Source organism: Anabrus simplex, chromosome 1, assembly GCF_040414725.1.
Source record: "Anabrus simplex isolate iqAnaSimp1 chromosome 1, ASM4041472v1, whole genome shotgun sequence".
In the NCBI taxonomy this organism is placed as follows: domain Eukaryota; kingdom Metazoa; phylum Arthropoda; class Insecta; order Orthoptera; family Tettigoniidae; genus Anabrus; species Anabrus simplex.
The window spans coordinates 1,521,011,708-1,521,029,531 of NC_090265.1; the positions used below are offsets into that span (position 1 = coordinate 1,521,011,708).

General features: G+C 42.2%; 1 protein-coding gene across 1 annotated transcript in view; it reads left to right on the forward strand.

Moving 5' to 3' along the window:
* The window catches only part of LOC136880012 (acyl-CoA Delta-9 desaturase), a 178,509-nt gene that overhangs the window by 107,198 nt on the left and 53,487 nt on the right, over positions 1-17,824 (forward strand). The window contains exons 2-3 of the mRNA XM_067153274.2: positions 5,419-5,639; positions 11,092-11,222. Of these exons, the coding sequence (XP_067009375.1) occupies positions 5,426-5,639; positions 11,092-11,222 (345 nt within the window). The 5' untranslated portion in view covers positions 5,419-5,425. The remainder of the gene's footprint in view (positions 1-5,418; positions 5,640-11,091; positions 11,223-17,824) is intronic.

Sequence of the window (17,824 nt, forward strand, 5' to 3'; positions counted from 1 at the left end):
AAACCCGGTTCGTCTACATCCATTTCTTTCCTGAAGAAATAAGAGATGTATTGTAGATCGAGGCTGCTTCTTTCCCACACCAAACCCTCCACTGCAGACATCTCAGCCACAAGCATACTTTGCTGTAGTTCTTGCTTAATGTAAAGGTCTTGGGATATATTGATCATTAGCCTCATGTTCATAGTGTGTGTGTGTAAAGTTGCTCTTCTGTAATGGTGTGCGCATGCTCAGTTAACTCGAGGTATGAGTGAGAAAGAAGCGGTCGAGACCTATGTGTTAGGAACAACACTCATGTCTGTAAGGAGATAAAGTTGAAAACCGCGAAATGTAACATCAAAATATGGGCAAGAATGGCATCTTAATATACTCTCCTACCCAAATATGTTACCTAAGATTGGATCCATCCTTCAGACGATTCTTTAACTTCGTGGCACTAATGGCAATCGAAACAAGACTAGTCAGAGGGGAAGCTTACCACGCTAACCCAAAAAAGTATATTGATGATGGGGTGACTCACACGCACTGAGTTGCTTTGACCACGATACACTAATAGCAGAAAGAAATCAAAGCCAACATGCATAAGCCTTGGAGGCCCTTCGATGAGGTAAAGGCTTCCACTACTCGTAACCTCGGAGCTTAATGGACAGAGTGGTTAGCCCTAAGCACAGCCGCCTTTGTCCCCAGGAATTAACCCGATACTCATTTTAGGTGTAGGCTGATTGAACCTCAGGTCCAACAGCCAGGTCATTGCCACCAGTGAACTCGTTATGTAAACAAATATACGTAGCCTTCCTTAAGAAATCCCTGACGGTCAAAACACACACCTCTCCCCATTCAACCACCTGCAGCTTAATTACCGCTCTGTTAAGAGAGGCCAAGCGGTTACTCTTGTTCCACCCCTCGCCAGAACAGCCTAATGTTTGAATGGATTTCACACACGGTCTGCCCGTCTCTGGAAATTTCTATCAGTCAGTCAGCACTGATCTGCATTTACGGCAGTCGCCCAGGTGGCAGATTTCCTATCTGTTGTTTTCCTAGCCTTTCCTTAAATGATTGCAAAGAAATTGGAATTTTATTGAACATCTCATTTGATAAGTTATTCCAATCCCTAACTCCCCTTCCTATAAAGGAATATTTGCCCCAATCTGTCCTCTTGAATTCAAACTTTATTTTCATATTGTGATCTTTCCTACTTTCAAAGACACTGCTCAAACTTTTTCGTCTGCTAATGTCATTCCACGCCATCTCTCCCGCCACCATCGCCGCAGCAGCAACCGCCATCCTTCCATACCACGTTTAGTTGCGTCCTACGCGGGATTCCACCTGACATCTCCGAATGGGCGGTCCTCCAGGAACTCCACGCGGACGGCGTTCCCGCCCGACGCGCGATTCGCATCCACAACACCAACGGCCCTACTTATATGGTGCGGCTCCAGCTTCCCAGTGCCGAAGACGTTCAACATCTCATCCATACCGGCGCTCGTATCAACGGCCACCGCCACAAAGTGGAGCCCTCCCGTTCTCCACCCCAACCTGTTCGCTTTCCTTCAGCTAATTCCCATCGTCGCCCCCGGCCAGCCGCTCCTTCTGTTCCACCTTTTCCACAAGTCTGTCAACCCCCTCCCCCACCTCGTTTCATTCCCCCACCCCTTCCGATATTGACCTACGTTTTCTTATCACTTCTCTTTCTAATATCACAGCCACCCTCCATCTCCTCACCTTGCATCTCCACCCAAGACCTCTCTTCTAACCTTCATCTTTCCCATTTTTGCACTTCACCTTTTCCCCGACCACCCTTGCACTCCTCTCTGAATATTTAATCCTTGCACACATCCCCGATACCTATAATACTATCCGCACACACCTCCTAACCCCATACATCAAATTACCCTCCTCCCCATAACATCACTTCTTCAACCTGCCGAAACTCCTGGCCAGAGTGAAGGTGTTACCTTCAGGGTGGCCCGCCCCTCCCCTTCAGGGAGGGGAATGAAAGCATTTGTAGTTAGTTAGTTAGTTCACCTGCATACACCCCAGCATCAGTGGGTAGGGTCTGACACATCCCACTCTGAAGAGTCTAGTGTCAGACCTAAGACGAAATGCTAGTTAATAGAGCAAACACCTGAAAAGCCATACATCTAATTTTTGATCTGATTTTGATATGCTCTATTGGTGGAAAAATATCGAATTCCCTCCAAGGGAACTTAGAATTTCCATTTACATCCTTACTACAACCCCTAAACACGCTCATAACCATGTGCAGAAATGTGTACCCTTTATTTACAATCCCATTTATGTTATTATCCCAATGAAGACCTTTCCTTATATTAACAGGTAGATACTTGCAGTGATCCCCACAAGGAACTTCCATCCCATCAACGCAGTAATTAAACTGAGAATTACTCTATACCTGTCTCATTTCGTAATTGTAAGTATGTGAGAACTTTGTTGTAAGCAGAATAATCATAGGATCAGGGCTTTTTGACATCCACACCGGCCTCACGGTATAAGGTAGCGTGCCTGCCTCTTACCTGGAGACCCCGGATTCGATTCCCGGCCAGGTCAACGATTTTTACCAGGATCTGAGGGCTGCTTCGAGGTCCACTCAGACTAGATCACTACATTTGTGGAGCTATCTGACGGTGAGATGGCAGCCCCGTTCTGGAAATCCCGGGTTGAGCAGCGGTCGCTTGGTAGGCCATCGCCCTTCCGGGCTGTTGCTGTTTTTTCCAATTTGTTTAATAGCAAGCTTTCATTCCGTACCCTAAAGGTGTACGGTGGGCATCTTAGAGGGTAACACCGTCTCTGAGGGAAATTTGTAGAGGCGATTTGACGCGTGGAAAACATAACGGACTGGCCACGGTAGCCTATAAGAGGACGTGTCCCGGCATTTGCCTTAGTGCAGAATAATGCGAAAACACGGAAAGCCATTCTCAGGACAGCCGATGGTGGGGACCGTGTCGAATCTCTTTTCTCTCATCAGTTTGTCTGTCACTACAGCAACAGCGCTCAGCGGAAAACACGCTACTGTAGAAGCCCATGATCATAGGTGCTCAGTGTTTTCTTTAATAATATTGTTAGATCACATACACACACCCTAATACAAGAAATCTACTGGCTGTCTGACAATAAGAACAAAGTGCTCGCCTACTTACTTACTCACTCACCCACTCACTCAAAACGACGTCGGACAACATGTCCCGGGGATAGTAGCCCGTGGAGTAATCTCCCGCACTCCACCAGGACAGATTTCCTACCGCTGAGCTTTTCTCGTGAACGGAGGACAGGGAAGAAGGAGCAGGGAGGTGCCACGAAATATGAGGCGTAATGGGCTGCCCATCTTACATGTATTATGAGGGGGCGGTATTTTTAGAAAGCTGTTTTGGGATTAAGAGGCCTCACGAGTGATATCTTCCAAAAGTAGTCTATACGTTATCATTAAAAAAATTGACATTGTTTTAGGTATTAACTGACCGCCTTGTGGTGTACTGGTTAGCGTTTGATGAATTTTTCAAAATTATATGAAGTGAAAATTTAGCCTCCGTGGCTCAGGCGGCAGCGCGCCGGCCTCTCACCTCTGGGTTCCCTGGTTCGAATCTCGGTCACTCCAAGTGAGATTTGTGCTGGACAAAGCGGAGGCGGGTCAGGTTTTCCTCCAGATATTCCGGTTTTCCCCTGTCATCTTTCATTTCAGTAATACTCTCCAATATAATTTAATTTCATCTGTTAGTCATAGGAAATCTCCTTTTGAATTATTGAAGATGATATTAAGAGTTCCAATAGAACGGGAGCTTGACAGGTTGACAGTCGTTCCTCTGTTTGAAGATTTAGTTGTTTTGAAGACGATGAGGGAGACCTGCAAGACACGTACAGCTAATAAATGAGTGAACTTGTGCTCTTTAACACAGCACATAAGAAGATTTAACAAACTAAAACTTGTATTTACATTCTCCCCTGTACTTTTATGAAGGACAGAACCGATGGCTCTCACTAGAGAAGATCTCGCTGGTTCACCTACTTGAGATTTTTTAGATAAGACAATTTAGACTACGTTATTATATTCCAGTGAAGTAACTATGACGAATTTCTCAAAGATGCTGCATACTTACGGCATAATTGGTGACGAATAAACATAAGACAACTCTTCATAAAGCACAAAGTGACACTACCTCTTCCCACAACTTCTCCATTGAAGCTGCTCTCCCAGAAAAGTTCCACGAAATCCCAATATACACCCTTTCCTCAGAAGAAAGGGTACTGCACATTCCACTACATTTTACTCGGCATTTCCAACACTAGCATGCCATTAGCTACTCAACATTTTCTGTCGACCTTCACAACCTACAAGGCTTCTGCACTTCGCTATCTTATACGTTACAATATCACAGTGTATGAATACTACGTTTACATTACGTATATCAATATGATGAAATAGTACAACATACAAGCATTTCATGAAGATTAATTTTCTAATTACAGAAAAATTATCCAAATAAACGTACAAAATTGTAAATATTCCAATACATAATGTATACCATTATATTTTAAGGGTCCACTTTGGTGTGATAATACCAACGGCCGTAGTCGTGTTGAAACACCGGATCGCGTGAGATCTCCGAAGTTAAGCAACATTGGGCGTGGTCAAGATTTGGATGGATTGCCACGCGCTGTTTGGTGGGGGGTAAGGGAATGGAGGAGCGGAGAGGAACTGACCACCCTACCGTACGTAAAGTTCGGCTCAGGCACACCTCTGCAGAGGTTCGGACCTGCCTTCGGGATGAATACACCCTTACCTTACCTTGGTGTGATAATTGTAAACTCTCGTTATTGGAGTTGCCATTTATTATGATCATTTCCCGTTTCCCTGTTAGTTAACTTTTTAAGCATTTATTTCTCTGGAGATGGATGCTTTTGACTTAGTTCTATTTTATTTCTCCTATGTACGTTACTAAAGTGCCTTTCACTCTGAAGGAATAAGTAAGTTGTAAATATTGCTAGTAATGAGTTGTAACTGTTCCTATAATTACTTGACAAGTAGATATTTTTATTATTGATGCACTCTGAAAACTAGTGAATAATTATTTGATTTCTGTTATATTTTTCTATTTGAGTTTTAGTAATTTTCTTAATATAGATACTTCTTTTCCTCTGACGTGGTTTGTTAAATCAAGTAGCCTCTCGGTCATTAAACAAAGAGTGAACTTTCACTAGGAGAAGTATCCCAGCGATTGGGGATAAATGAGGAAATTCAGAATGTCGTCGTGTTGTAGAGTGCGATCTACTACGTCACGTGACGACTGAACATTTCTGAAAGTTTACTGCACAGTTATAATAGTGTAACCAACTACGGCAAGTCCTAGCAAGTAGTGTGATTGTCTTTTGGACAGGAAGTAAAGAGTGGATCTTTGTACGTTTCAGGGTGACGATGCCGCCGAACAGCAACACTACCGCAACGGAGCTGGCACCATGCTCTCCTTCAGACACTCAAGAGGTGAAGTCTGCCAGCGGACGGCCGTACAAATACAAAGGCACAGAGATCAAGTGGGTGAACACAATTGCCATCACGTTGTTCCATCTCGTAGGATTCGCCACCGCACTTCCAGCACTCTACTACAGTAAATTTCCCACAGTATTATTTAGTAAGTATTTCTAAATATGGTATATTGTTGTGCCTTTAACCTCCAGAATGTCTAGAGAGTCATTAGCGTTTCGTTTCATTTAATAGATACTCCATTCTCATCTCCTCCTCCTTGCCTTTATGAATCAATCATTCATGAATTAATCATCACTGATCTGCATTTCGACCAGTCGTCCAGGTGGCAGATTCCATCTACCATTTAAGAAAAATTTCTAAGAATTTGGAAGTTTATCAAACACCTCCCTTGGTAAACTGTTCTAATCCCTGACTCCTCTTCTTTTAAAAGAATATCTGCCACAATATCTATCCTTTTGAATTCCAACTTTATTTTCAAATTGTGACTTTCCTACTTTTAAAAACAAACTTATTCATCTATTAATGTCATTCCGCGCCATGTCTCCCATGACAGCTCAGAACATACCATCTAGTCGAGCAGTTCGTCTCCTTTCTCTCAACTCTTCCCAGCCCATACTTTGGAACATTTTCGTAATGCTACTTTTTCGTCGGAATCTAGCGAGTTGCGGTTAGGGGTGCGCAGCTATGAGATTGCATTCGGGAGATTGTGGGGTTCGAACCCCACTGTCGGCAGCCCTGAAGGTGGTTTTCCGTGGTTTCTCATTTTCACACCAGGCAAATACTGGAGCTGTAGCTTAATTAAGGCCACGGCCGCTTCCGTCCTTTCCTATTCCATCATCGCCAGAAGACCTATCCGTGTCGGTGCGACGTAAAGCAACTTGTAAAAAGGAACTTTCGTCGGAATTCATCCAGAACAAATCGACCTGCTTTACTTTGGATTTTCTCCAGTTCTCGAATCAAGTCTTCCTGCTGAGGGTCCTATATATTGAAATCATACTCTAGTTGGGGTCTTACCCGATACTTATGTGCCCACTTCTTTACATCCTTACTACAACCCCTAAATATCCTCATAACCACGTGTAGTGATATGTAGCCTTTATTTACAATCTCGTTTATGTGATTACCCCAGTGCTTATCCTCCCTTGTATTAACACATTAGTACTTACAGCGATCCCCATGAGGAATTTTCACCCCATTAACGAAGTAATTAAAGCTGAGAGAACTTTTCCTATGAGTGAAACTCACAACATGATTTTAACCCCGTTTATCACCATACCCTTGCTTGCTGTCCGTCTTGCAACATTGTCCAGCTCACAACCTTGTAACTTACTCTAACCTTATGAACTTGGCTTTTGCGTTTTTATAGCAACGTGATCGGAACCATTCTTCATGTTAGAGATGGCTATCAAATTTGATTCTACTACAAACTGGTAATGATTTATGAATAAATAATTAAGCTCCTTACGATTACAACCCATTAACAATCATGATCCTCGTTTGTGGATTTCTTTCCTTGCATAAATTTTGAAGCAATTCTTTGGTTGGTAGTGCCGATTTTATATTTCCATTGTTGTCCGGAACTTGATCAATCAGTTGATTGTTGAATTATTTAAAACATATTAGTTCTGGAGTATTATTGGAAGGGAAAAAGAGATGTTTCAAGTTGTTTTCATCTCTGTGCTTTAAACACCTTGAACTCATTACATACCAGTCTGTAATTTCGGAATTTCTTTATCTACCCCACCTGCGTTCAAGTTGGAGTGTAGATAATCCCAGTAGCATCTCAGGAAGAAGTTTATTTCATCAATATTCTACTTATTCACCGTAGGATCCGAGAAAAATCGCCTTCTTGCCGTCTAAGTATCGCTCAATAAACCAATTCTGTCGATGGACATCTCCATTCGACATTCAGTATGAATAATTCTTAACGCAAAAGAATGTGTGACCTTAACTCTATATATTGTATCCTAACTTTCATAAATAATAAATCCAACTTATCATTATACTAATTTATTAGCATGCTAATCTCACGTAGAAAATAAAAATAGCTTGTATTAACACGAGAAAAGAACAATGTGCTTCTAAATAAAAATCAAACCTATTTTACATTTCTGTCTGGCAATGAATCACAATTGAAATGGTATCTTCCTGTTGATAATAACTCATCCATTCGACACTGAACTTCCTAGTATTGGATTATTTAACATCTAAATCACACTTCGACTCCTCTGTCGAAAGAAATTAAGTCTAATGATATGAATAAGATGCCCTACTGAAAATATAATTCACGTAGATTAGTTGGTTTTCATCTAACTTCATTCATATTTAATATAGCTGACGTCCCTATACAAGACCTTCAACCTTATTCTCTTTATTATTTGGGAAATTTCATAATTGGTTTCTTATGACTTTGTGTTTCACTTGTGAGATCCGAGATATTTGATAAGTTTCCTTAATATGGCTTAAGATTGTTGCCATACCTTCAAAAATGTTGTTAGACGTGAATATTCATCTATTTCTCCTATACAAGTATTAAAACTCATCTGCAATATTAGCAAACATAAACGAGCTAAATATACCTTTCATTAATCATCCACCAGTATAGTAAACGAAAGTATATGCCAAACATTCAGATATTATTCTACCATCAATCATAGTCTAACCTCATAGTCTAATAGTCTAATTTCATTTCGAAGGTGACATTTGAGCACCTTGAGATATCACCGACTGAGTCAGGATCGAACCTGCCAAGTTGGGCCCAGACTGCCAGTGCTCTACTGCTTGAACTAATCACCTTGGCATATTCATATGCAAATGACTTTGTGTCTTCCATTAAGAAAATGCTGAGAAAGGCACCTGCTAGGATACAATATTGATGTTGAAATTACGGGACTTCCTCTTCCATCTTGCTCATTTTTCACTAGATGGGGTTCTGGGTTGAAGGATACAGTTTATCTTTAACCATGTGAAGGCTACATTTCTGAATTTCTAGATCTTTTACCGAATGATTCCTCAGCTATGACAAAGAACGAACTAGCACTTAAACAGGAATAGCAAGATGAACGTTTAGTCCGACTCGTTGGCTGAACGGTCAGCGTACTGGTCTTCGGTTCAGAGGGTCCCGGGTTCGATTCCCGGCCGGGTCGGGGATTTTAACCTTAATTGGTTAATTCCAATGGCACGGGGGCTGGGTGTGTGTGTTGTCTTCATCATAATTTCATCCTCATCACGACGCGCAGGTCGCCTACGGGTGTCAACTCGAAAGACCTGCACCTGACGAGCCGAACATGTCTTCGGACACTCCCGGCACTAAAAGCCATACGCCATTTCATTTTACTGCATAGTCACTCTTTTTCCTCTCAACTGCCTTTACAAACTTGGAGAGCAGTGTCTTTAAGAAGATGCGCAATGTGCTGTTCTGATGGATGAAAAGGAAGCAATGGAGGGTACGGGAAGGGGAAAGCTGAAGCAGAGCTTAACCGTAAACCCTGACGTCGAAAAATTTGCAACAAATAAGAATCTACTGTACATTACTGACTATAAACGAACTATGCACCACTTACGTCTGCTGACGTGAAACGTTCCTTTTCCGACATACAAGAACTTATTGAGCGAGAGTACAGCTTCAATGAAATATATACTGTATATAACAGTTTTTGGACGAGCGTATTTAATAACATGGTATTCTGGGACTGTTTCTAGGCAGCCCTTTTAATATATGTTTGAATTTGTGTCCTGATACGTAATGGTATTGATTTTGGTACAGTTTGTAAAGAATATTTGCATTTTAAATTTGCAACTTTTTCAAATTTTAAAACATTTATTGTAATTTTTTTGCACGTTTTTAACCCAAATTTTGCACCCTAAATTACTAGCTCTAGTTATGAGACTGGTCGAACACCTGTAATCAAAACTCAAGACCACAGTCATTCATAGTCAGTAAAATCAACCAACAGGAACACCATTGGCATTTTGCAGTAAACATAAAATTTGTTAACAAATTTATTCGTATTTCTAAAACGAACAACACGTTTTACCGCTCAGTCCACTAGCTTCTTCAGATCTGGTCTGCTGTCAGTGTCAAACAGGGAGATACTACGTACTGTAAGGAATTTCACCTGTGTTTCGGATATTACTTTCCGTATTGATACATTGAACCTCGTTTTATTGGTGTTTTTTGTTACATTTTATTTCTTCTAGCAGACATGCCACAGATACCTTGCTAACGTGCCCACACCGATTTGATCCATTTTCAATATATGTGCAGGATAATGCCGAGAATCAGCGGTTCAATTTGCAAGGCGCAGCTCCTTCCCAATTCCCAGAAAGTGGAAATTTAGTACTTCGAGAGTGCTTCCCAAAATCATGAAGGACTGGTTCACTCAACGAACGCAGTGTGCATCGAACAAGCCCTCCGCTTCACAAGCATGTGATTCACGGACCGAATATTTCTGCATAGAGATTTTGTTGCTGTTTTGTTACAGGCCCTGCTATAAATGGCAGACAACAACTATATAGAAGAAGACGTTTTAAATATATTTCGCACATGCTTTGGTCACAATCCTTCACACACAAATAAACTTTTTAAAAAATTATCAAATGCTGGGTATTTCATTGTGATATCAAACACGTAACCATCAGTTATAACTGTACCTAAGTAGTTCTTGATATAATTCACATTTAACAATTAAGTACTCGTATTTTCAATATATAACATCCGATTTTATACAAGAAAGCAGATAACAAAATGCACATTAGTCAACCGATATCGTTAAATACAAGTTACTGCGCATATCTTTAACGAAGCGAGTTGGCTGCGCAGTTAGGGTCGCGTAGCTGTGAGCTTGCATTCGGGATATGGTGGGACCGTCGGCAGTCCTGAAGATGGCTTTCTATTGCTCCCCATTTTCACAGCAGTCAAATGCTTGGACTGTATCTTCATTAAGGCCACGGCCGCTACCTTCCCAATCTTAGCCCTTCCCCACCCTTGGTTCGCCGAAAACTTTCAATGTGTTAGAGCGTCGTTAAACCACCAACCAAAAAAATTGCTTCTAATGCAAATAACGTACAAACTTAACGTTAGAAAACCATCGTAAATTCACGGAGGGGAGATTCGATCCATGGAGCTTGCTCGTTGCGCTGTGGTCCGTTCTCGCATGCTGGTCTTGTGAGGCACTCTCAAAATATTCAGATTTTTTTCTCTCAGAATTGGATGGGATTTGCACCTTGTAATTTGAATCGGTGGAAGTTCATGTCATGCCCTGCACGTTTATTGAAAATTGATTAGATCGGTGTGGGCGCGTTTGCAATGTCTTCTTGTAAGATTAATAGTAATATCGATCACCATTCCAGGTTAGACGTTCGGAAAGAAACCTACTGTCCAGAGAGTTAGATTTTAATACCGCCCCTACTACGAACATAAGAACAAAGTCGGGGTGTCAAGCTGAGACTGTTCAACCCATTTCTTAATGAGAGTGGCAGAAACCCATTTCCTACTCATATATTCCCCTGGAACAATCCAGGTATGAGTGAAAAATCTTACAGTTTTCTTCAATAAGGATCGTTGTAATCGTATTTTAATTGCTAATTTGTTTCAGCTTTATTACTTGGCTGGTTTGGTGGGTTTGGAGTGACAGCTGGAGTGCATAGACTGTGGACACACCGAGCTTACAAGGCCAAACTCCCTCTCAGAATATTTCTGCTCATAGCCTTCGCTACTTCAGGACAGGTAATTTGTGCAATAATTTATTTCCCTTCTTAATTTTTCTATCATTAATGTTACAGTTTACCATCTTATACATTACATAAGGCCTGTTTAGGTGTTAGCATAAATATTTCCTGTCCTCATGTTCGGAGTTTTTACGGACTCAGCACGAATATTAAACTGGTTTTATTCCGCACAACAAAATCAAGTAAGGAAAGTGTTAAGGTCCCAATCTTGACCATACAAGAAGAGAGTTTCTGTTATTTCCACCTCTTCAGTTTCCGGAGAAAGATGGGATCGTTCATAATAAATGTGATAGAAGGCACTGGGGCCTAATTTCACCACTCACGAAGGCATGAAATCCATGGATTGCGTGAGTAGTCTCACGTAGTACTTACCCGATTACTGACACATACAATTGTTGATGGGCGCCAGCTACAAATAAATGTAACTATAGCCTAATAGAATGAGAATCTTAATATCTCTAGGGTGTAGGGTAATACGCTTACTTTGACAGCATAACATATAGTTTCTGGGAAAAGGACCTTATCGTTTGGTTTTCCAACTGAAGTTTGAGGTTATCTGACCTACCATTGAAATAAAACAATTAATTGTATTTGATACTAAACAAAATATATTCTTTAAATATTGACCTTAACGAGTGAGACTTGCTACGATAATTTAAAATATGTAAAACTCTGAAATAACAACGGAAACTCTTGGTATTAAATTTGAAATCCTCTTGACCGGACATATACAAGCTGTACAAGAAATGTATCCCTCACTGTTCCACTTGCCTGTACCACGAACAACACTTTGAGTGTTATTACGACGTATTCCTTTGAGTTAGTATCAGGTGTAGGTATCTGAAACCTAATTTGGTGAAGTATCCTTTTAGTTTCACAAACGAGATATAACAGGATTTTAAAATATAACCACGCTTCACAATCAACTTTACAAGTAATTCACTGATAACTGTTAGTCTGCAAGTTCGCTGTGAGACGTGCAAGCGTAAACATCGAACGCGTTGTGTTTCGAGTGGTATTAGTACAAAGTGCAAGAAAATGGCAAGATTCAATATTAGGAAAAATAGAGTAAAATGTGCATTTCCTGACAAAATAAACAAACCCGGACCGGCAGAGATTCATGAGTGGACTGAAATAGTTTTAAAATTAAATGTTGATCAAGTGGAAGCAATGCAATTGGACAATTTGGAAACAGCAGTGTAAATAAAATTAACCAGCAAACTTCTGATGGAGTGCATTCTGACTTCAACAGCAGGAAAATCTCAGGTAAAGAAATTCAATGGTCCATTTTCGAAAGTAATTATAACATGTGCTGATATGGACACGAAACTAGTACGTATAATGAATCTTACTATTGAAATGGTCAATGAACGCGTGGCAAATTATTTCAGTAAATATGGAAAGCTAGGGAAATGTGTAATGAAAAATGCTGGTTAGCTCTACGCCCGGCCGCCTTTGCCCCCAGGAATTAACCTGGTACTCATGTTTGGTGTAGGCTGAGTGAACCTCAGGGCCATGTGCACCTCCAGAAGTGGAAATCTCGTTTCTTAAATTTTACGACTTCCTGATGGGGATTCGAACCCACGTCCTTCCGGGCGAACCGAGCATGCCTTTACCACCTCGGTCAGACAGCCCCTAGTTACAATAATAGTAATAATATTATTATTAATAATAATAATAATAATAATAATGCAGATACAATAATAATAATAATAATAATAATAATAATAATAATAATAATAATAATAATAATAATAATAATAATAATAATAATAATGTCCGCCTCTGTGGTGTAGTGGTTAGTGTGATTGGCTGCCACCCCCAGAGGCCCTGGTTCGATTCCCGGCTCTGCCACGAAATTTGAAAAGTGGTACAAGGGCTGGAACGGGGTCCACTCAGCCTCGGGAGGTCAATTGAGTAGAGGGGGGTTCGATTTCCTCCTTAGCCATTCTGGACAACAACAACAACTAACAAAACTTGGCAATGTCTTCCACAACAAAATATGCTGTTAATAGGGTGTATTGTTACCCCTAACGGCCACACATGCTTCGCAGCGACGTGGCATGCTCTCTATCAGATGGTCCAAGAGCTCTTGTGGCAGTCGATCCCATTCCACCGAAAGGGCAATGCGAAGGTCTTGGAGGGTCCTTGGTGGAGGCTGACGGGATGAAATTCGCTTCCCCAATGCATCCCAGACATGTTCTATACGGTTCAGATCCGCAGACCTCGCTGGCCAGTCCATGCGATGAATGTCTTCCCCAGCCAGAAATTCACCAGAGCAGGATGGTGCGGTCGGGAATTATTGTCCATTAAGAAGAAGTCTGGACCAACCGCACCTCTGAAGAGTCGAGTATGTGGTCTCAGTACTTCATCCCTGTATCTCCGAGCGTTAACAGTGTTCCTCGGACCACCCATGAAGATGTGCAGGTTCGTACGGCCATTCAACATGATGCCGCCCCACACCATGACGCCGCCACTACCATACTGGTCCCCTTCCACGATGTTCCAGTGGTTGTATCGGCTACCCGGTTCTCTCTAGATGAATGTGCGACGGGAATTTTTCTGTAAACTGAAGCGGGATTCGTCTGTGAAGAGCACATGCCTCCATTCATTCATGGTCCAGTTTCGATGTTGACGGCTCCACAGTAAACGGGCCCGTCTCTCTGCTGGGGTGAGCGGGACGCACACCGCTGGATGTCGGGCAAACAGCCCTGCTGTTCTGAGCCTCCGGTACACAGTTTGCCGGGAAACGGCAACCCCTGAGACGGCTGCAAGCTCCGCCGACAACTGTCTTGCAGGTGCACTCCGATTTCGTCGGGCGGTTAAGGCCAGATATTGGTCCTGCTGTGGGGAGGTTACCGTTGGTCGACCTGGTACTGGCCTACGATCAACATCTCATGTGTCTCAAAATCGTCTGCAAATCCTGGAAATGACACTTTTTGGCACATTCAAGGATACGGCGACTTCAGTCTCTGTCTGGCCTGCTTGCAGGCGGCCGAGTTTTCTACCCTGCAAAACGGGGTCCAAATGGCATCGTTGTGCGATTATGTTGTCACGTTCACCACGAGGCTACACTACGCACACTATAACAGGGCAAAAACGACTGAGGTAATATGGGGCGCAGGCACCGGCTGTGTTTATCTTGCGGTTACGCCAGTAGTCAAAGCAGGGAACACTCCTTTCCTATACAGAGCGAACACGTGAGCTTGGTAGGTGCCTATGTCGTGCGATTTGCGGTCTATTTACTATTGCCCTGCTTACTCGTAACTTATGCTTAACTTTTAGACACTAGTGTATTATTATCTATTAACAGTAATGCTATTTCATACAGTATATTATTAATCGAGATAAAGGGTTTTGTGAATGGCATTCGCTTAGTGGCAGTATATTACCCTCACACCAAATTGTCCAAAGATTTTCTAAAATGTTTAGAAGATATTTGGAACAAAGATGCTAAAACCTTTTGTATTACTGTTGGTGACTTTAAGGCGACACTCGGAAGATAAAAATCGATATTTTGGTCGTTTTCCTGAAATGTTCCTTACGACTGAAATTGAAAGGATTGAGTTTCTTTTTTCTTGTCACGAAGTTATTCCGCTGAATTCAAACAATTTATCACTGCGATAATGCTTTGTTTACCAATTGTAATTTTACATTTAGATGCCATTTTCTCCCATAATATTCTGCCAAATGTAACACTTTGTATGGTATGTGTATCGAGGCTTCATTAAGAAACCTGCATATGGAATTTTTGATTACATAACTTTTTGAAGTAGTGGGGATTTTTAATCCAAAATTTTAGGACATGGATAATTACACAATGTTTAGAACGATATATCCTGTTATATAAATTATGTACAGAAAAATCGAAACCGAGTGCTTTTCAAAGAAGTATTATCTACCTAATTACGATTTAACATCAGCATGTTAATTAAATTTCATTAAAAAATTGAATTAAAAATTTCAAAAAATGTATTTTGAAACTATTAATTGTACACTGACTGACAGAGCAAATTTGCACCAAGAAGGAGTGGTCAGAACTTTATGCCACTTGCAGGGTAGACTGACGTCACTGAGGTATGCTCATGATGTGAAATGCGCCGCTGTGCTGCGCACGTAGCGAACGATAAATGGGACACGGCGTTGACGAATGGCCCACTTCGTACCGTGATTTCTCAGCCGACCGTCATTGTAGAACGTGTTGTCGTGTGCCACAGGACACGTGTACAGCTAAGAATGCCAGACCGCCGTCAACGGAGGCATTTCCAGCAGACAGACGACTTTACGAGGGGTATGGTGATCGGGCTGAGAAGGGCAGGTTGGTCGCTTCGTCAAATCGCAGCCGAGACACATAGGGATGTGTCCACGGTGCAGCGCCTGTGGCGAAGATAGTTGGCGCAGGGACATGTGGCACGTGCGAGGGGTCCAGGCGCAGCCCGAGTGACGTCAGCACGCGAGGATCGGCGCATCCGCCGCCAAGCGGTGCCAGCCCCGCACGCCACGTCAACCGCCATTCTTCAGCATGTGCAAGACACCCTGGCTGTTCTAATATCGACCAGAACAATTTCCCGTCGATTGGTTGAAGGAGGCCTGCACTCCCGGCGGCCGCTCAGAAGACTACCATTGACTCCACAGCATACACGCGTGCACGCCTGGCATGGTGCCGGGCTAGAGCGACTTGGATGAGGGAATGGCGGAACGTCGTGTTCTCCGATGAGTCACGCTTCTGTTCTGTCAGTGATAGTCACCGCAGACGAGTGTGGCGTCGGCGTGGAGAAAGGTCAAATCCGGCAGTAACTGTGGAGCGCCCTACCGCTAGACAACGCGGCATCATGGTTTGGGGCGCTATTGCGTATGATTCCACGTCACCTCTAGTGCGTATTCAAGGCACGTTAAATGCCCACCGCTACGTGCAGCATGTGCTGCGGCCGGTGGCACTCCCGTACCTTCAGGGGCTGCCCAATGCTCTGTTTCAGCAAGATAATGCCCGCCCACACACTGCTCGCATCTCCCAACAGGCTCTACGAGGTGTACAGATGCTTCCGTGGCCAGCGTACTCTCCGGATCTCTCACCAATCGAACACGTGTGGGATCTCATTGGACGCCGTTTGCAAACTCTGCCCCAGCCTCGTACGGACGACCAACTGTGGCAAATGGCTGACAGAGAATGGAGAACCATCCCTCAGGACACCATCCGCACTCTTATTGACTCTGTACCTCGACGTGTTTCTGCGTGCATCGCCGCTCGCGGTGGTCCTACATCCTACTGAGTCGATGCCGTGCGCATTGTGTAACCTGCATATCGGTTTGAAATAAACATCAATTATTCGTCCGTGCCGTCTCTGTTTTTTCCCCAACTTTCATCCCTTTCGAACCACTCCTCCTTGGTGTTGCATTTGCTCTGTCAGTCAGTGTATATGAAAGATATGTTCGTGATATCTCTACTTTTATGTTGGTGAGATTCCCACAAAGTTTCGGCAAAATCCATGCGTTAGGTAAAAATATCTTTTTATCTCCGAACTGTCGCCTTAATATAAATAAATTAGAACAGAGTAATATATCTACTGGGCTTCAGAATCTCTGTGGGTGTTATAATCAGAGTTCATGTAACATTGTCTTTCCTACTGGAATTTCACCGACTACTAGTACACTTATAGATCATTTTTACGTAAACAGTCTGCAAATATAAAATATAATAACTGATCTGAGTTATCAAAATTTATAAACCTTGGATATTAATATTACACCCAAAATTAATACACAAAGAAATGATATAAGGTAACTTAGGGAGATCCCGACATGAGGGAGAATTCGACACTTTTAAGCTTTGCGCCTCTGGTAACCACAGTCCTGCACAGGTCAAACTTGCAACTACATTTACTGGAGCCGTGTGGTTTTGTGCTCATGGTCACCCTGTTAGTTGAAGATTATCACTATAAATACAAGGCATATGAACAATTGAAGGTGAATAAGTAAGTGATATATGATTTAAAAGTAACTTGCTATAATATGGTGAGTAGGTTGTGTAACGAAATAGGTAGATATGCTATATCTTTAAGATAATGTTTTAGGTTAGGCGCACTAAGCAAGTTTCGGAGAAGCGGTCATGCCATTTCCAAGTCGCCAAACCTTCAGCGTGGTAAGTGTTTCGACTTCTTGCCTGCCAATGAAACTCGGGGAGATTGGACACGACAGGCTGGGAGATCTCGACAGGGTTTAATTTTGCGTTAATACTACAGTTTAGTAGGAGTAATAAATTATGATAATGTAGTGTATTAGGATATGTATAATATTTTTGTAGTGTGATATTTTTATAATTAATGTTTGTAGTGTTAAATTAAACTCAAATTACGAAGGTTGGAGAATGATGATAAAGTAGAAGTTTCGCATCAATAGTTTTGCATCCAAATGATTATAGGTGGAGGATGCCACGGAAATATGTGTACAAAGTCTGACTTCCCCTCTTGGAGAACAATAATTGAACGAGAAATGCAACTATGCAAGCTAAGGGCGCCAATCTTTAAGTTCATGTCTTAAAAACAAAAATTTATAATAAAGCTTGGACGGACTCTCATCACAGGGATGGGGTGATATTGCACT